Genomic DNA, 20142 nt, shown 5'->3' on the forward strand with positions numbered 1-20142 from the left:
GGAAACTGAGGCCCAGAGTAGTGATGCGACTTGCCCAGAGTCATAGAACTAATTCGTGACAGTGTCAGGACTAGAACCCAGGTCCCCAGACTCCTTGCACTGCACACAGTGGGGCCCTGAGTGGTCGCTGAGTGGCAAGGAGAGGGGTGGCGGGGTCTCAGTGCCTTCCATCCAGCCTCAGTTCCTCTACGGTGGGTTCACTTGCAATGGGTGAACTACCACGTGAGTGAGTGTGGACACCCAGAGCCCGCCCCCTCCTATCCAGACTCCAGATGTTTCAGCAAATTAAACCAGAACTGCTGCTCATCCCATGCCCCAACATTTGTTCTTTGGGAACAGCCAGCACCAGGGTTCAGGGACCTCATCTTTGGGTGATGGTGACCCAAGACAAAGACGTTCTCTCCGAGCGGACCCAAGCTGGCATGGGCTCCCTCCGCAGCCCCCTTTCCTGCTTCCAGGAGGCACAGCATCCCCCAGGACCCCAGCTTCCCAGCCTGGAATGCAGCACACTGGGGTGCTTCCCCGCAAGGGGCTCAGACTTTTGTTAGAGAACAGGAATGGGGTGTAGCCAGGGCCAAGGGCTGGAGGTCACTGCTGGGCCCGTGCGGTGGGAGGGTGCGCCTGCCTGTGTGTACACGTCTCTCCCAGAGGCAGGTCCACCTACCTCTGCCCCTTCTCGACTGGCCATTGCTCTCCCTTCACAATCCTGGGGTGGGGGGTGTCCCTGGTGACCGGGATGACACCAGGAAGGGGGTGCACGTGGCATGGGAACACCTCTCCAGGGGCTCCTGCCCCAGCTGGGCAGACAGCAGGTCACAGTCACATCCAGATATTTGGACTCTCGCTTCTCTCTCACATCTTCTCCCACATTTAATCCTGCCTCTTAAGTCCTATGTGGGAGTCCATCCTTTGCCACAGATGCCCTTCCTGCTCCAGCTCGCCGCCACCTCGCCAGCACTCCCCTGAAGCCCTCCCGACTGCTTTGTCCTATCTATCTTGCCTACTCATCTTGCCCAAACACCATCTCTAGCTTGTCACAACCCTATTTCCACTGACGGGTGAGGCCCTAGGCCCAGAGTCAGACTCTTCAGCCTTGGTTTCATGGTCTCCTTTCCCCCCACCACAGTTCTCCATACCCATTATATTTCAGTCTCCTCCCCAAGGACCCTCAGCTACTCCTCAGCTTGATGCCCACCTCCTGACAGGACCCCCAAGTCTGCTTAGGGAAGGGCCTCTCAGAGCGTGGTCCCTGTTCCAGCAGCGTCAGCAGGACCTGGGACTTGTTAGAAATGCAAAGTTTTGGTCTCTACCTCAGACCCATTAAGTCAGAAACTCTGGGAGAGGGGCTCAGCCATATGTGTTCCAAAGCCGTCCAGGGGACCCTGATGCCCACCCAAGTTCATGACTGCTGGCTCAGGTCACTCTCCAGGCCTGACTCAATCCCTAGCTTTCTGATTACCAAGCCCTTCCACCCCCTGCTCAGAGAGATCACTCAGGTTCTCAGTTTGAAACAGTTGCCACAGGCATATTTCTCTGTTTTTCCCACTTGTACTGTATTCCCAGAATAGGAATCGGGTCTCTGACTGTCCTCCCCACACATGCCCGGGTCAGTGCTCTGGACCCAACGGGCACCCAGTGGACCACGTGAATGACTCCCTCTCACTGTGCCCTAAGGCTGATTCTGCTTTCCTGAGGGCCCCGTGTCCCAGCTCTAGTGAACTCAGGTTTCTCCATCTCTCCCCGGCCCTTCTTCCTCCTCAGAACCTCTCTATCCCTCCCCGTCCCCGCAGTGGTACTTACAAGACCTCACTTCACTGTCAGAAAATAGCCATCCCTGGTTCTCCTTTCCTAGGCCCTGCCCCAGGGCCCCAGCTCTGGCATCTCCCCCATTGCCGGTTTCCCTGCACACATGGACAAGGTCATTCACACCCTGCGGAGCCGCCCCTGCAGCCTTTCACCCTCCCTCTCAGCCTGTCACAGTGGCAGGGGTGGAGCTGGGAGGGCACCCTCCTCATCTCTGCCTGCCTCCGTCCAGCTTTCTCACCTCTGGGTCAGCTTGGGCTACTGTGTCTAGTGAGACAGGTGCGCCAGACTCAAGGAAGCTGGCTGAGGTGAGTGGGGACTAAAATCCAGCCCACACTCTGCTCCCCAAGCCATGCACCCTAGTTTGGGGTAGTGTCAGTCTGGAGGAAAAGGGCGCCTTTTTAGAATTTGCACCAAGATACTCTATGAGTTAGCGGCAGCCCTGAGCACACCACCTGTCTGTTGGTCTGGTGGCCCATTCACCTATCCACTGGCTGGCTGTCTCTCTTTGCTTCCACCTTCTCATCCAACCCACATAGGTCCATCCTTCTGTCCATCCATCCACGCATGAACAGAAGTGAAGGTCAAACACAGACAGGCTGGCAAGTTTACCCATTCCCCACCCTCCATTCTCCTGAAATCAGGATCTCTCCCATCCATGTTGGATCCCAGACCTGAGATTCTGAGGAGGCTTTCCAGCTTTAGTGCATTCCCAGGGACCTTGCCTGCACCCTCCTCCACCTTCGATAACCAGCTCCCCAGGTACCTGTGTCTGGCCCTGCCACAGGGGTCTGGAGGAAACTGGTCACACCTTGGACTCACTCTCCACGGGTGGCAGGCAGCCATTCTGCTCTTTGTCAGCCCCAGCCTCTTCGCCCGCCCCCTCCCCCAACCCCTCCTCCTCCACCTTCTCGTCCAGCCGGCTGGGGATGGACCAGTAGAGATGGGCATCAAGGCGGGCTGCGGCCTCGGCCAGCTCCCGGGCGCTGCATGAGGGTGTGGGCACCTCAAAGGTCTGGTGGAAGCTGGCATAGTCCACCTCGTAGAAGCCATCCTCCAGGGTCAGCACTGATGTGAAGCGGTGACCCCACAGCACCTCATCCACCAGGTAGGAGCTCCGAGCTTGGCATGTCATTCCTGGGGGTAAGGGCATGGGTCAAGGGGGATCCCAGCCCCAGCCTTCCCTCCCCTGCCTCATTCCACAATCCTATTCCTAGAACCCTTCCCTGGAGCCCCCCTCAAGGACCCCCACCCCCTGCTTTGGTCCAGCCCACTTTCTCTTCCTTCCCAACTCTTGTATTTGTCAAGCTCCCCCTCCTCCTCTCCATTTGCCCCAACTCCTCTTAACCTCCAGCCCACATTCTCCCCTCCTCTCCATTGGAGATGCCAATCAGAGAAGCTTAACCTTGAAACTGACCTTGGGGATCATCTAGCCCAATTTTCCTCTCCGTACAGGGCTCCCCACTGGAGCATTCCCAATAATGGGCATCTAGCTTGCACTTGATTACCTCCCAGGATTGAGAGCTCACCACCTCACAAGGAGCCCACTCCTTTGTGTGACGGCTCTAATATTTGGGTTGTTCTTTATACAGAGCTAAAATCTGCCACCCTTATTTTCATTCTCCTGCTGTATGACACCCCTTCAAGTATCTGAAAGCAGGAGTCTCAGGTTTCATCATGTCTTCTCTCCTTCAGGCTGAACATCCGTGTCTCCCTCGACCATTCCTGATGTGACCTGGCTTCCAAAAATTTTACTTTTTGACTGCAAACCAGAATGGCCAAGGAGGATCCTTTAAGCACTCTGAGTGTGATAAATACTCCAGCTGTGGCCTGATCCATGCATAAGAGAGGGCTCACCACCTCTCTCTTCTGGCCATGATGCTTTAGCTAATAGGGCCCAAGATTACATTACATAAACATTTTTGGAAGCTGTATCACATTGCCTGTGGCCAACTAAAACCCCCAATTCTTTTTTCACCAGAGCTCTTCCATGCTGTGCTTACATAAGTGATTTTTTAAACCCTAAATGTAGAACTTTATATTTATTCGTTTTAAATGTCATCTTGTTGGATTTTGGCTCATTATACTCGCTTTTCAGAAGCATTTTGGATACTGACTCTCTCACCCAAAATATTACCATCCTTTCCAGCTTTGTCTCTCTAGAAAAATCCAACAAGCTCCCCTTCCTATCTCCTCCACCCCACCCTCCCCTGTCCTCCTTGCTGTGGGCCTGTGTCCTGTTTTCCTTGTGGGGTGGGCACACCCACCGGGGCAAGTGATTTTCCTTCTACCCTGAGATCTCTCATATTCCCCTCAGCTCATATCCACCTCCGAACAAGGGGGAACGGAAGAGTGAACATTAGCTAACCAGAGACTGGCTCTCAACATTGAAAGCCCTGCCTTGAGCCAACTTGGGGACATCATTGGTATTCTTTGTTCCTTTGGTGAAGACTGGCATAGGAAATGTCCGGTAGAGGAGGGGAAGAAGAGGCAAAAGGGACACTGGGGAGAGGGGCTGCAAGGAAGAAAGGGAAGGGCTGGAGGTACAAAGGGAGAAGAGGGTCGGGCTGGGACTTCTCAGGTACCAGCAAAAATGTGCCGGCCGGTGAAATGAGAGGAAAGGAAGCAGGGTGAGTGGGGGAGGGGGAAGGAGTTAGGGGAGTATGGGGGTGGGGAGAAGGAGTGGGGAACACTGAGGCAGAGAGCAGTGAAGTAGAGGCTCAGCATGAAGGGCCAGGAGAGGGGTTTGATGGCACCAGTCTGGGAGAAGCCAGCAGAGGGCAATACTGGCAACAGTGGCAGGAACTGCAGGGCCCCCTGGTGGGCCTTTGGTTATCCCACTTGCAGTTTTCTTCTCCCACTTCTAGATCTCAAGTCCCAAAGGACTCATTTGCTGTCCCTGCACTGGTCTTGTCCTACCTGCTCCCAAACCTTTCACTGTATAGGCCTGAGTTGGAGGTTCTGACATCACAGGTACATTGCTAGTTCCTTCTGGAAAGGGGCTTGAAATGTGCAGATCATCTATCCTTTGTCAGTGGAAACTGAATCTTCTGATGGATGGGGAAACTGAGGCAGAAGTGAGCCCAGCTATCAACCTCTCCCTAAGGTCCAGCCTAGGAATAACTCAGGACATGGAAAACCTGCACCATCACATTCCAGGGGGCGTGGACCTCTCAGTATTGAGAAAAACCCGGAACCTAACTCTCCCTTCCTACTCTGCACCCTAAATGCTGAAGCCAGACTGCCTGGGTCCAATCCAGATGTGGCCGCTTATTTAGCCTATGACTGTGGACAACTTAACCTTTCACTGGGGCAATTTCCTCCCTGAAAAATGAGCACAGTAACAAGAAATTACCTTCATGGGGCTCAGATTAAATAAACCAGGAGGTGTAAAGTGCTTTGGAACCGTGCAGGGCACAGAGTAAGCACTGGGTGTTGTCTATTATCATTACTCTCTCCTATTCCCAGTGACACAGACCTCTCGGCCCAGGGCCCCAGACCGGGGCCACTTCGGAGGATTCCTCCCAGCTTTCTCTCGGCTCTTTGCGGGGGAGGGGGCACTCTTTTCATACACCCCTCCCAACCCATCTCATCTCAGCCTCTCATCCTCCACCAGCCTCTCCATCCCTCCCGCCCTGGCTTCCTCCGCCCTGGCCCCTCTAGGTCCAATTCCCCGCCCACCCGCTCCCCTCCTCTGTCCTGCTTTTCCTCCTCTTCCTTCTCCTTCGGCCTGCCCGCACCCGTGGCTTCCACCATGCCCTCGAGGATGACGACGATCTCGAAGTCGTCCCTCTCGAGGGCGCGGCGCGACGCCTCCCAGAAGGGGCTGGCGGCGTCGATCTCGTGGCTGATGACGAGCGGTGAGACGAGGAAGAGGCGGTCGTCGCCCGTTTCAAAGCCCACGCTGAGGTCGGTCTGGTGCAGCGGGATGAACTCGCCCTCGAGCGTCTGGCGCGAGCGGATGAGCTTGGCGCGGATGGAAGCCTCGACTATGTGCGACGAGCGCAGGTCGCCCACGCGGAACATGAGGCAGAGGCGCCCGTCGCGCAGCGACACCACGGCGTGCGAGGAGAAGACGAGCGTGGCGGCGCGCTTGTTGGGCTGCGAGATCTTGACGAACATGCAGCCCACCATGAAGGCGTTCACCATGGAGCCCAGGATGGCCTGCAGCAGCAGCAGCACAATGCCCTCGGGGCACTGGTCGGTGATGACGCGGTGCCCGTAGCCGATGGTGGTCTCCGTCTCGATGGAGAAGAGGAAGGCGGCCACGAAGCCGTTGAGGTTGTTGACGCACGGCGTCCACGCCGTGTCCTCCAGGTGCTCCAGGTCGCCGCGGCCGTAGGCGATCAGCCACCAGATGGCGCCGAAGAAGAGCCAGGTGAGCGCGTAGGCCAGCACGAAGAAGAGCAGGCTCAGGCGCCACTGCAGGTCCACGAGCGTGGTGAACAGGTCGGTCAGGTAGCGGTACGTCTCGCGCACGTTGCCCTGCTGCACGTTGCAGCGGCCGTCCTTCTCCACGTAGCGCTGGCGGCCGCGGCGCCGCGGCTGCTCCTCGGGCCCCGGCGAGAGGGCGGCGTTCTCCTGCGCCATGGCCGTGGCCGCGGCGGGGAGGTCACGGCCCAGGCGGAGGCGCGGGGCCTGGAGGGGCTGAGAGGTGGGCCAGATTAGCCGAGCCGCGGGAGAGGCCGAGACGTCCCGGCCTGCGCCCAGGGGCCGGGTGGCCCAGAGCGAGTCCCTTGCCGTCTCAGCCTCAGCTTTCCGCATCCGTAGAATGGGAACAATACACACAACCCTAGCCACCCCCACCCCCAGCTCACAACACCGTGGAGATCAAATGGGATAGTGTGTATGAACTGGATCGCACTCTGCACGACTATTTTCAAGGAAACGGGGTACCAGAGGTCGTGGTCCCACTGCTCTAACTGGGCTGTGCAGCACCTCACGGCCACGCCCAGGCGAGAGGCCCAGGCAAGGAGGGAGTTTCCTGAAACGCTTAGACTGTGGGTTCCTTGGAGGCAGGTGCTTAATCTTCCTCTCCTGTGCAGAGCCCTCCCTGCCCGAAGGCCACCCCCGCCCCACTCCGCCCTGGCTAATATCAGGCAGTCCCCTAATTCCCTGTCTCCGCAATTCAACCTGCTGTCTCACCAGGCTCTTTTGAAGTTCACCTGGAGACTGACACAAAAAGTCTTTCCCATTCCTCCCTCCTTGGACCTCGCTTACTCTACCCCCTCCCACATCTTCTTCCTCTCAACAAGCTTACAAAGGAGAAATGGAAGTGGTGGAAAACGAGTGAAAAATCTCCAGTGGGCAAGGGTTGAACATTCCCACCTTGGGAAATTCCCGCTGGAAATCCTCCCTGAGGACTGACCATGATCATTGCGGCTGTAGCGTCAGCCCCATATCCCCTAGGTTACTTCCACAGTGGAGACAGCCTGCAAATGGGCAGGAGGACGGGAGAATATGAGATCAACACGGACAGCCGGGGTAAAGGAAGCACAAAGTTCAATATAGGCTTGTAGCCCTCTAGTATCCTATTCTTCATGACGCATTAAATCAGATAAGTGATTTAAGCACACACCTTTACCTCCTTCCTCCCTTCAGTTCGCCCCTCCCTCCCCAGCCTCTCACCTCCCTTGACTATCCTTAAATAGCCCCCCTCCATATGCCGCAAAGCTCACATTCCAAGGGAAGCCTACCTGATTTTGCTTTGAGTTCTTCCCCGTGAGGAGCTCTCTGAGCTGCAGGCTGCCCTGAGAGAGAGAGACCCAGAGCCCTTCCCTAGGCACCCAGGGGCCCCTAGGAGGTATGGCTCGTATGAGGAAAGGTTAAGAATTCAGGACTTTTCAACTTTCCCTTCTTCTTGGGAATCATCCTCTTTCCCCACTCCAAGGACACCTGGGCTGACTGAGGTGGGGTGATGGAGGGGAAGAGTGTGACATAAGGACCACAGATGGCCTGGACGTTTGACCAGGTCCTGGGGAGAAATTGCCTGGGTATGTAACTCCAAACCCAGCACTCTCCAATTTAAGTTCTGGAGTGAGGCGTTCTGCAGCCAGACCTTTGGAGGCTGTGTGTGTGTGTGTGTGTGTGTGTGTGTGTGTGTGTTGGGGTAGAGGGCAGGAGGAAAAACCAAAATGAGATGGCTTGGAGCTTAGGGGCATCCCCTACATTTCCAGGAGGAATCAGGGGACACAGGATCCAGGAACCCCAATGCAATGGCAGATTAGGGTCTTCCCCTCCCCCAACCATGAGCTTGCTTTTTCTCTTCCTGCGGCCCACGATGTCCTCGATTGGCTTAGAGATCACAGGTCATTCAGAGAAGTACCTGGGCCCACTTATTCCAGCTTCTGCCAAGGTGGGCTTTCAGATGTTCTCTCAGGGTCTTAGGTAATCTGACCCCCAATCTGCCTGCTGAGGCAGATTTCTCTGCCCAGGTGTGGGGAAGAAACGCCAGAGTCTGATGGCCCCCAGAACTCTCTCACCCGCCATTGCCCTGGGAATCTAGGTGAGCCTCACTTTGATTGTGTTTTATCTCCTGTCTTCGGGCTGCACTTTCTCAATGGGTAAGGAAAGGTGTGAAATCGTTGCCTCTATCTCAAGAGCAAAGACTCGATTTCTACACCTTCCCTCCAAAGAGTCCTGTTCCTCCAGCCTATTCCTCCTTATTTTATGTGCATGCTGTGCCCCCTTTCCAGAAGACCCCAGTGCTGCATTTTCCTGGATCTCCCTTTCTCTGGCTAGAGCGTGCTGGCCAGCAAGGGGGCTTATTTTTTGGAAGGGGATCTGGCGAAAACTCCCTCAGGAACCAGCTCTTCCCAAACCCCCACTTGCCTTGGAAATAGGGGCCCAAACCCAAGTCCCCTGGAACTCAACTCACAGCGTGTGGAGAGGAGAGTAGCCGGCAGCAGAGACCCCTGGGGGGGTAGCGTCCATGCCCCTGACACCGCCTCCCCCCCACCCCAGCCCCCTTGGAGGGTGGGAGCCGCAGGCACCGCTGTTTCTCCTAAATGTAGCGGCAGCTCTGACTAGGACTTGCTATCTGTGTCATCCGCACTTCCCAGGCTCCCCTGCTCCTCTCCTGTTTCCACAGCAACCAGTCTGGCGACAGCTCTAGAGCATCCCCCTCCCCTCCCCAGTCCTGGGTACCACTAGAGGCTGATCCATACGCCATAGCTATTTTTAGCCAAAGTTCCTCCTCCTGGACAACTCAGAGCTCGCCTCCTCACCCCCTCAGGAAAAAAAAAAAAAGAAAAGCTAGCATGCTGGCTCTTTCCTGAGAAGCTCCTTGCTCTGGGAAAATACAGGCCTTGATGTGTTTGGGAATAAGGCATTTGGTTTCCTAGGGATTCACCTCCAGCCGGGCTCCTGGGTGCATATGCTGCTCTCGGGTCAGGCCTACCATCACAGTCTCCGTTTTTGGAGAGGCCACCCTGATCCAGAAGAAGGTAGGTAGAGGGAAAAAAGATCCACCCAAGGAAGGGAGGTAGGGTCAGAGGTTCTAATCTTTGTCACTGATTTGCGATGTGACCCATAGGCAGCACTTCACTTCCCTCAGCCACAGTCGCTCCATCTTTCACAAGATGTGGATATGTGCAAATAGCCCTTTCTGCCTACTTTACAGGGTGTGCAGATCGAATGAGGCAATATAAATCGAAGGGCTTTGAGGTGTAGTTTCTTAACAGCAAAAGGTCTAGAAACAACCCCAATGTCCAACAGAGAGAAAAGGCTAGTTTAGGGCTTACTAACTCTTCATTCAACAAATTTTTGTGGAGCCCAAGTGCCAGGTAATGTGCTAGGTGGGGCTGACTACAGAAATGGATAAGTCCCTGCCCACCAGGAGCTCATGGTCCAGTGGGGGAGAAAGATCCATAAGCACAGAATACTAACACTACTACTAAGAATTGATTGAGCATCAGCTCTGAGCTAGACATACACCTTATTCAACAACCCTGGGCGATACCCTATGAGGATACCTATGAGACAGGTATTGTTTTCTCTATTTATTGATGAGAAAATTAAAACTGAAAAAGGTTAAGTGATTTACCAAATGTCACAGAGCTGGATATCGGCAGAGAAGTAGTCACACTCATACACCTGTGTCACACCCCCATGCTCCGCTCTCTTGGTAATGCAATATTTGTGGCAAAGCAATATAAGCAGTTACTATGTTCATATATGTAAACGTGCATGCAGGCACACTGTTACATAAAAACCAGAACATGAAAGTATTCTTTTTTATTTTTGGCCACAGTGCCACACGTCTTGCAGGATCCCAGTTCCCCAACCAGCGATCAAACCTGTGCCCCCTGCAGTGGAAGCGTGGAGTCCTAACCACTGGACCGCCAGGGAATTCCCCAAAGTATTCTTATAAACTGATCATAACTGTATAGAAATAGCTTTATGAACACTGATAAAAATCAGGAAGAAAATTGGAGAAATGGAAATACTTCAATGTTTATTTTTCCCAGGGAAATAATTAAAAGCAGAGAGTGGTAGACGAATGCCAGGTGTTGCTAGTATCAGCATCATTATACCCAAGATATTGATCAGTTCTCCAGCTGCCTTAAAGTTGGAACAGGAAGATGTGAGCTAGAGAAGCAGGACGATGTAGAAATGGACACCAGCAGGTTAGAAGTTCCTGGAATGGCCTGGCAAGGTGGAAAAGGTGGTGCTGAGTAATAGAGTGTCAGGAGGCAGTGTCCTGGGTTCAAGTCCCAACTCTGTCCCCTATTAGCTGGGTGACTTTGAGCAAGTTACTTAACCTCTCTGACCAGTTTCTTCATCTAAGAACTGAGAACAACTGTATTATCCATCTCTGGGGGATTGTCATGAGGATTATATGAGGCAGTGGTGGCACATTGTAAGTACTCAGTAGATGCTAGCTATGATCTTCTTTCTTCTCATCATCATCGTCTTCATCCCAGGCATCTCCTGAAATCTCCACTTACCCTGTGCCGCCTTCCTCTGTTCTGGTGCCACCCAGTGAGACCTGCAGGGGGCACTCCTGGTACACTGCCCTCCTCTCCCAGCCCTCTCGCCTGTGTTTCTTGTTCCAAGTGGAAATATCGAGTTTTCAGCCTGAGATTGGCATCAGGAGGGCTGTTAAAGCCCCAGGCAACATCCCCGTCTCCTGGGCCTGGCCCTGTCACCTGAGCCTTGGGACTGCTAGCCTGCCCTTCTCTGTCCTGCCAAGCAGCTGCTCACGTTGGTTCCACTGTGCCAGGAGCTCAGAGAGAAGAAACCAAACTCCTGGGCAAGAACGTATTTGCATAGAACTGGCCCCATTTCCTGGAGGGGGAAATCACAGGGCTGGCAGGGTCCTCCGGAAGATGTATCAGCCAGCCCCCTGCCTCAGTGCAGGCTGCCTTGAGCATGGCCTTCCTGACAAAGGAGACCACCACCCCCTCCCCTGCTTTATGGATCCGGCAGGTCCTGGACTTTACCTGGTATCTAACCTCAATTCTTTGTTTATCATTGAACTTGAACAGAGTGAGGGAAAAAAAAGTTTTCTTAGATACCAGGATACAGAAAAATAAGCAGGATCCTAGCTTTCAGGTATTATGAGGTAAAGAAAGCAACTTTACAAGGAGTCAATGAAATATGTCAGTACAGTTGTGACGATGGGGGATTGGGTTTGGAACTGGAGAATGTTGCGGGCAGGAGGGGCACAGCTGGGGCCACATTGCTGGTTTATAAAGAACCTTGGTACAAAATAGAAAAAAGGAACCCCCTCTGGGCAGATGCACTCCTTATGGCATGTAGCAAGTGGTCCTTTGGCGTAAAAAAAAAAAATAAAAAGGGGACTCCCTCCAGTAGACACGGCTCCAAGCCATGATGCAAGGAATGGCAAACTGAACGTGGTTCAGTCCTCAATTTGCCCCCTCGGTGGGTGCCTTTATGCAGTGCACAAACTGTACAACTGTATGTGGCAGCCTTGGGATCAACCACTCTGGGAAGATTTCCTTGAGCAATATTGTGAGACTTCTTAGGTAAAAGGTTGGAGGTGGGAGAGGAAGCATGATGGGGAGTACAGGAGGTGGCTGAGGATATGAACTTAGTGGAGCAGGGAGGCCAATCAGATAGATTATAACAATTTCTATAAATTCAAGGGAGATGCGGCCCTAGAAAACTCAGAGTAGAGGGAACATAGGTTTGCAGGAGTGAAATGTGGCTGGATGTTAGAGTGAAATGGGGAGAAACAGAGCACAGATCCCGGACAGACGGAGCCCCACTGGGCTCCTGAGGCTGAGGGCTTTGCTGGTCTTCTGGCTGAGTTCAGGAGAGCATGAGCATCAGAACCTTCTCATACACAGGTCTATCTTGCTTTATAGGACTGGAGGAAGTAGACCAGGATTTAAAAGTCATGGACTTTAGAGGTAGTCCAGAATTAATCCTCACTTTACAGGTAAGGGATGGATCCCAAGCACTTTACAGATAAGGATGGGTCCCAAGTAATTTACAGGTAAGGGATGGGTCCCAAGAGGATAGACAGAACTAAAACCCGGGCCTCCTGGCTCCTCGTCCCTGGTTGTTTCTTTATTCCCTGTTGCCTCCCTCCTACCACAGTATATTGGGTGTTAATAGAATTTCTGTCCATTGGACCCAATTAGAAAGGTACTAGAGAAACCACCTAGTTAAAGAAATTCTGGATAGAACCCTTTGGTAATGTGATTAAGCATCCCCTAACTTATGTCTTATAAATGTGAGTTTTTGTAAATCGCATTTACTGAAAGGAGGTGGTATACCTAAATAATGATCCATTCATGACTTGGTGGGGGGGGGGGTGTAGCTCAGTCCCTCTCTTGGATTTCTCCTCTGTGGTCTGGATTATCCAGCTATTAGGTGCCCTACTACTAATGGAAATTGTTCAGCCTTGTGGGGCCCGAACACTAAAATGCCCCTTGGAATCCTGTGGTGGGCGTTGTCAGTATCTCTATTTCCAGCCGATCCCTCTGACTGTGAAATGTTGCCTATTCTGAGCCTCCTCATGCCTCCTGACCCAAAGCTTCCCTCATCCCTTCCGTCCGCACTGACTTTTCCCAGCAGAAGCCCCTCATACTGCTGCCCACTTGTGGATTCTCCTTCCCAAACAAGTTACTCACCCCTACTGTCCTCTGTGCTCTGAAGGAGCCCCTGCCCTATTACGAATGAGGTAAAAGAAGAGATGAGGCCAAACTTGGGAGGAGTGAGTTAGAAAGGAGCAACTGAGAATAAGAAAGACAGAACTTGCTAAAGTGAGGAAACAGAGGGGTGTCCTTAAAAAAAGATGGTTCCCCTAACTGCCATCTTGTGTGGGAACGCTGGACATCGCAACCCTGGCAAATTTTTCATACCGATGTGTGCTCATATTGACAAGTTTATGTTTCAACCATGCAAAATCACTCTAGTATCACCTTGAGGCAAGCTTTGGAGTTCAACGTACGTGGATTCAAATTCCAAATCGAACACTTTCTAGCTATGTTACCATAGGCGAGCTGCTGAACCTCTCTGAACCACAGTTTCTCCGTCTCAAGTAATATGTATATCTTGCATAGTAAACACTCACAAATATGAATTTCCTATGCCATTTATTATTGATTCCCTATTGGGCTCCTAGTGACTGTTCTAGGACTTCTTTTTTTTTTTGTAAAAAGACTTGGAAATTAAAAACTGACATTTGATATGTACAGAGGAATGTATACATGATGGATATCTGTGTATATGCTATAAAACATAATTTAAGAACAAAAACTCACAAATCACTCTTGTAAAATTAGAAACTTACAGTGCCGTTCAAGCTATCTGTGTCTTTTTCCACAACCTCTGCACACCTGCTGTTCTGGAACTTCTAAATGCTTTCTAATTGCTCAGTCCCACCGCCACCCTGAGTTTCAGTGAATGACTTTTCTGAACTACAGAAAAGTGAAAACCGTTTGGAAGGAACTTCTGCAGAGACTTCTTCACCACCAGGTATCTCTTCCTGCTCCTGCCCTGTGATTCTTTCTTCCCTCCTCTCTCAGAGGAGTACTCCAAATGTCGAGCTGAGGAGTTTGCACTGTGACCTGTAAGCAAGGGCCACCAGTTTGGGGTTTTGATCCAAGGGCACAGGGACTGACATTGTGAATACAGGTTACCTCTTCCTTTGAGACTAGAGAGAAGGGTGAAGGGTGGGTCAAGGTCCTGGGCTGCTAGTGACCTTCCTGATCCTGATGGTGGCCATGAAATGAAAAAGGATATCCTAGAGAGATAGAACAAAGGGAGACTTGACAGAATTTGGTGGTTTTGTTGACATGTCAATGGATGGAACATAGGGTAAGGGTGAAGAATGAAGATCGTTTTTAGCTTTTTAATCTGATTAACTGGGAGGAACACAGAAGTAAGGAAGGAAGTCATGAGAACCCCCAGCCTTGAGGAGGAAGAGGATGAGTTCAGTTTGGGGCCTGTCCAGTTGGAGTGGAAATCCCCTGCCAGCCACTGGAACTGTGGAGGTAATGCTCTAAAGAGAGCCCAAGGCTGAAGATAGAGATTTGGGTATAACTCAGGAACCATAGTTGGAGCCATGTAAGTGACGAAGGGTCCAGGAGCAGGACATGGAAAGAGAACATAAGACTGAACCTTGGGTATTGGAGGAGGAAACAGCTGTAGGTTGGGGTGTTGTAGGGGCAGTGGAAGAAGATGAGGCTGGAATGGCACCAGGTCCAGGTCATAAGAGGCCTTCTGTTCCATGATTAGGAATTTGGACTTTACTTATAAACAATGGGCAGTCTATTGAAAGCTTAAATCGGGAAGTGATACAGTCAGATTTGTGTTTCAGAGAGATTGGTGTTTCTTCTTTTTTTTTTTTATTTTTAAAAATTTATTTATTTTAATTTTTTTGGCTGCGTTGGGTCTTTGTTGCTGCGCGCGGGCTTTCTCTAGTTGCAGCGAGCGGGGGCCACTCTTCGTTGCGGTGCGCAGGCTTCTCATTGCGGTGGCTTCTCTTGTTGCAGAGCATGGGCTCTAGCCGTGTGGTCTTTAGTAGTTGTGGTGCATGGGCTTAGTTGCTCCGCGACATGTGGGATCCTCCTGGAGCAGGGCTCGAACCCGTGTCCCCTGCATTGGCAGGTGGATTCTTAACCACTGTGCCACCAGGGAAGCCGTGGTGTTTCTTCTTAAATAAAGGATTTTATGATCTGACACATTATTAGAGTGGAGAAAGACTAGAGGTAGGCGTTAGAAGGCCGCTGTAGTAATCCTGGTGAGAGGTGATGGGGTCCTGGACCACTGGCATGATGATGAGAAAGAGAGGAAGGGAGTGGGATTGAGGTGATTTAGAAAGTAGATGCATTGATTAGATAAGGGAGATGGGGTGAGGAAGAATGAAGTCTAGGATTGCTGCCATGTTTCCTCTTGAGTCAAACCATTTTGTTCACCTGCAGATTAGTGTTCCTAAAATTCTGCTCTACCTTTGTCTCCCCTCTGCTCAAGAAACCTTCATTTACTCTCCATTGCCTTCAGAGCTGACCATGAACGGGCACAGCTCTATATTTACTCCAGGTCTTCTCCCACCACAAACACTACGCTTACCTTCAGCCCAGTGCCCCCCCCCCCCCGCCATGGGGACTATTTGAAATGGACATTTACCCATCATAGGGCGTTTAGAGGCTGAACTGAACTAAAATGTCAAGCGCCTTTCCTCTTTTTCCCCCCACTATGTATATCAACTCAATATGATAATACTGGTTACTGATTAGTAGTTAAGTATCTATGATGAGCAAAAATGGGGAAATAAATGTTTTCTTCCTTAATACATGCCAAGAATGGGAGATTGTGGATAAAAACCTCTCAAAACATGGATTCAGATAATGAAAGAAGTCCTTCGTGATGAAAAGGTTGAGAACCACCACTCCGTATTCCGGTCCAGTGGACCACTTTGCTGCTGTTTCCCAAGCAGACTTGTATTTTCCTGTCCTCCCAGGACTTTGTGAATGCAGTTACCTCTGCCTTAAATGCCCTCCGCACCGTCTCCCCGTACCTGAATCCTCTGCATTCTTTAGGGGCCTTATCAGATGGATGTCACGTCTGTCCTCCCACATCTGCAGGACCCCCTAAGTAGAGTGATCTTTCCCTTTCTGCTGCCTCCAGCACCTCCTGGGCACTTGGGCTGCATGTTCTGCCCTCTCTCAGACCAAGCCACTGCAAGTGGGAATGATGTCTGCGCATTTCGCATCCAGGACCTCACCCAGCACTTAGAAAATGGCAAACAGCATGGAAATGGTGCTGAAGGATATAACCCCGTAGTCCCCTGAGCCCGCCCCTTCGGCGCTGCTTGTCGGGCCACTGGGCCGGTCCTGAATTCATTTCCACCTCATTAACTCGGCCCCAGGTCCGCCCCCGCCTGCTCCCGCTCTCGTTCCCCATCCCTGACACGACAGCCTCCTTTTCCTTCCTTCTCTCTTCCCCTGTCATCTTGCCAGCTCGGCTTCTATCGCTTCGCCTATCGTCTCTCTATCTGCTTCTCCCTGAGTCTGTCTGGGTCTCTGTCTTTGGGTGTTGCTCTCTGTCCTGCTCCTCCAGCTGTCTGGGGCTCCGCTTCGTTGCCCCTACGCCCCACCCCCTGCCCAGGCCCCTCCAATCCCGGCAGCTCGGGCCTGGCGCTCCACATTCCCATTGGCCTGTCCGGAGCCCCCCGCCCCCGCCCGCCCGGCCCCTCCAGGTCCCTCCGTTCGCGCAAAGTTTGGCTCTGCGCTGCGGAGGGAGGGGGCGGCCCGGCCCGGCCCAGCTCTGCCCCCGGCCGGCCCGACCCCGGCCCCGGCCCCAGGACCAGCCCTTATCTGATCCCAGCTCCGGGTTTAAGAGTCCTGGCCCTGCCCGTCGCACAGCTCCGTTCCTCACGCCTGCCCTCCCCGTCTGTCCGTCTGTCCCGCTGCCCATCCGAGGGGCCACTCCACCCCGGACCCAAGGTAAGACCCTGGCCCTGATGAAGGAGTGCTGCCGCCGCAGCCGGGGTCCTGTCCACCTCACTCTCCAGCGATACCGGGGCCCCCAGCCCCTAGGTCCCTACCCTGACTGGCCTCAGTGGTACGGTCCTATTCCCCAGCCTCCCACCTTGGGCGGCCCCAAACGGAGCCTTCTAGGAAGGGCTCACCAAGAAGGAAACTTTCCCAAACTGGTCACCTCAGCACTTTCAGCTAAGAAAGGGGCTTTCCTAATGCTCCTTCCTATTGGGCAGACCTGCAGTTGCATCACAGCCCTCCAACTAAATACAGTGACCACCACATATAACCATGCACCCTCACAGGCACTCCAAACAGTGCCCCCTCTTCCCGGGATCATCAGGTTACTCCCACTCCCATGCCCAGCCCCTTTTCCCCCCTCCCCATGCTGTGACATTCACATAGTGACACCCACTGATCACTAGTTCACACAGGGGAAGAAGACACCTACAGCTCAGATTAGGGAGATGTAGTAGCCTGGTGTGACTGGGACCCCCTGCCCACCCAGTTTCTTCCCTTCATTCCAACTTACCTCCCACTTCAAGACACCCCTCCCCATTACAACCCTCCTCCCCTCCCCACAGCTGTTTCACACTGAGATCACCTGGAGGAGAGCAGCAGGGCCACCTCTGCTAGAGTAAGAAGGGCAGATTGGGTTCCGTAACATCCACCCTCCAGGTGAGATGCCCCTTCCCCATCCCATCCCTTCTCCCCATCAGGAACTAACCAAGGGCACCTGCGTTAGGAAAGAGACAGGTTGGAACTTCCTGACTGGAGGGAGAAGAGTTGAGCCCCAGGATGCATGGAAGGACAAAACTGGGGACAAGTGGGAGTAGGACCTCTTGTATCTTGAGATCTCATTCTTGTTAATGAAGGGCCCCAGGCAGAGTGAGGCAGATGGGGAAGTGGGGGTGGTGAAGAAGCCAGTACAGATTTGGACCCCAAAGGAGGCCTAGGCTTAAAGCCTGATTCTGTTGCTTATCGATGCACATTCTAGCTAAAGATTTCTGGCCCGTCTGCCTTGGCCATGGTGCTTGAATTTTTTTTCCCCACCAGGACTGCTTTAGGCATTTCTGGGTGGGAGGGAGATGATGATGGGAGACTTGGTGCCCTTCTGTGAGGAGTGACACTTGTTTAGGCGTGACGAGGGCCTGGAGTGGGTATCAGGAAACCAGTCTGAGAAGGGACCAGCAGCTACCACTGAATTCCATTCAGTTTCATCTTGAAACGCTGTTCCTAATCTCCAAGGATTTCTGTTCTGTTACATGTTCCTGGCATGATGGTGGGCACCATCCTGTGCAGGGCTTGTTAATTCCTCCTGGCATAGGCTGGGTACGGGGGACCAAGTGTAGAAGCAACCAAGTGTCCTGGCTTATAGCTAGTTCTTCAGGGAGGAGGAAACGAGGGAGGAGGGGGAGGGAAGGCATCATGCCAGGGAGAGGGGCCAGGGCTGGTCTGCAGAGGCAATAGGCATGGCCCAGGCAGTGCCAACTCCTCTTCCCCGCCCTCCAGTCCTTTGGTGGTGGTGGCGAGGGAGGGAGAGAGGGGGTGTTGGGGGGTGATCTGGGCCAGTCCAGCCTCCCAAAGCCCTTGCCAACCTGGGTCCTGAAAGGAGCTGCTGTTTTCTGAGCCATCCCCCCGCCCCCCACCCGGAGCTGAGCAGCCAACTTGTCTCAGTGGATATCAAATGGCAATGACTCCACTGAGTGGAGAGGGGTGGCGGGGGCAGGGTTATGGTCCCAATCCTTCTGTGGTTCTAATGCAGAATCCCACTGCTGCCCCCTACCCTGAGGGAAAAAAATCTGTCTGCCCAACATCTGCCCTACATGCGGTCTGTGGACACATACATTTGTGTGGGAGGGTTAGTTGTCCGACTCCTGGCATCCCTCACCTCCTCCCTGTGCCCCACTGAACGGCACCCCATCCCCACACCTGCACCTCTGTGCACGAGCTCGTTTATAACTCCAGCCTGGTTGGCTTGGGCTGAAGGGAAGGGCGTGGCAGAAGACCCAGGGGCCTCCTTCCCTGGTCCTCCCTAGGGACCAGAGAGGCTGGGACACTTGCATCTGGGTGGGCTTAGATCAAGTCCTCTGAGGTCATGCCCAGATTGATGGAATAAGGGGTTTAGGGCTCTGGGGGGTGGGGGGTGAGTCATGCAGAAAGAACCACTTCTACAAAGGAGAAAAGACCCCCTGCATCTTTTAGCAAAATGCTTGGTTTCTGCACACAAGATGGAAGATAGGCCAAACCTCCTGGCATCAGTGGGGAGGGAAAGAGATGTTGGGCAATGGAGCCCCTCAACTTTCCTGCCAAGGGTTACTTAGGACGGAAGGAAAAAACCTCCAGTCTCCCTCCCCTCCCCAGCCTAGATTCTTCTCTTGCCTGAATGGTCAGTGCCACTGTCCGGGTTAATGCCAAACTGTCCAGGATGGTGGTGAGGCCCTGGAAGGGGCAGAGAGAAGGGAGAGTCCAAGGCACACTGCTAAGATGAAACTGCAGAAAGATTAGAGAGATGGGAGATCTGGAATCCAAGTGTTTTAGCACCCAGTGAAGGGTGGCTGGCAGGGGCGGCTCGTGGGAATCAGAGCTTTCTGAGTTTACCACATCACCCTGTCTCTTCCACAGGCTGCGTTCAATGCTTTTCTCCCTTCCTCCAAGTTTAACATACGTGTTGCCACCATTTTCATGGAGACAGTGCATCTGAGTGGCCCCTCTTCATCCCCTCCCTACATCAGAACCTTGAAAGGGCACAGAGAAAGGGATTATGGGAAAAACTCTCCCGTGGGTGTCTGCCAGCTGGGAGCTGGATTTGAGGTGGTGGGGAGAAGGGAGGGGTTGGCTCTGGAATGCAGGAGAGAAGTGAAAACTGAACTGCGTGGCTTGGAGAAAGAGGCTGGAGAAGCATGGGCTTCAGAGGACTGAATTAGCACTTCAGGCCCCTAAAAAGGTGTAGCATAGAAGGAGTGGATATGGCCATTCTGCCCCCCTTCCAATGGCAGAAGACCTGGGGAAAGGATTGGGGCTGCAGCTTGAAGAACTTAGGCTAGATTTCAGGAAGCAGGTCCATAAAAGGAAAGAGATCTGAAATGGAGTTTGGGAAAGAGAGGCAGACCACCTTCGGGACCCAAACAAAAACAAACCCACCCCCCCAAACAAAAAAGCCCATCATTAAGGCTTGTGAGGGGGAGCTGTGAAGCTCAGAGAAGCGCACGGATTATTGCAACAGTTGTCAAGAGGCCTCTTCTGGAGGGAACGTGCGACCCCACGGTGCTGTCTCAGGGCTCCTTTCTGTTGTCGGAGAGGCAGAGGCGTAGTGGTTAAGAGCACAGCCTTGAAGTCAGACTTCTGGGTTTAAAATCCTGCTTTCACTGCTTAGTAGCTACAA

The 20142-nt window shown here is 52.9% G+C and overlaps 2 protein-coding genes across 5 annotated transcripts in view; one reads left to right on the forward strand and one right to left on the reverse strand.

The window, feature by feature from the left end:
* Positions 1-2608: 2608 nt before the first annotated feature.
* KCNJ9 (potassium inwardly rectifying channel subfamily J member 9) lies at positions 2609-7517 on the reverse strand. The gene is made up of 3 exons (XM_061183229.1): positions 7500-7517; positions 5544-6450; positions 2609-2940 (listed from the first exon to the last, which is right to left on the reverse strand). Exons 2-3 carry the CDS (start codon positions 6391-6393, stop codon positions 2609-2611), a joined length of 1182 nt encoding a protein of 393 aa, XP_061039212.1. The 5' UTR covers positions 6394-6450; positions 7500-7517.
* A 9089-nt stretch (positions 7518-16606) lies between these two features.
* The window catches only part of KCNJ10 (potassium inwardly rectifying channel subfamily J member 10), a 32274-nt gene continuing 28738 nt past the window's right edge, over positions 16607-20142 (forward strand). For 3 of the 4 annotated variants that reach the window (XR_009700342.1, XM_061183234.1, XM_061183232.1), the window contains exon 1: positions 16607-16724. The gene's annotated coding sequence lies outside the window, so the exon portion shown is untranslated. Of the gene's footprint in view, positions 16725-17341; positions 17436-20142 lie in introns of all 4 variants that reach the window. The other variant, XM_061183233.1, reaches the window with a different exon arrangement.

The sequence above is a fragment of the Eubalaena glacialis genome, chromosome 3, assembly GCF_028564815.1.
Source record: "Eubalaena glacialis isolate mEubGla1 chromosome 3, mEubGla1.1.hap2.+ XY, whole genome shotgun sequence".
Classification (NCBI taxonomy): Eukaryota; Metazoa; Chordata; class Mammalia; order Artiodactyla; family Balaenidae; genus Eubalaena; species Eubalaena glacialis.

Excerpts from the sequence above, each read along its gene's own strand:
- KCNJ9 (XM_061183229.1), bottom strand. The coding sequence starts at position 6,393 with ATGGCGCAGGAGAACGCCGCCCTCTCGCCGGGGCCCGAGGAGCAGCCG. Across the intron at positions 2,941-5,543 it reads GGGCATGGTGGAAGCCACGG|GAATGACATGCCAAGCTCGG; the intron begins GTGCGGGCAGGC and ends CCTTACCCCCAG.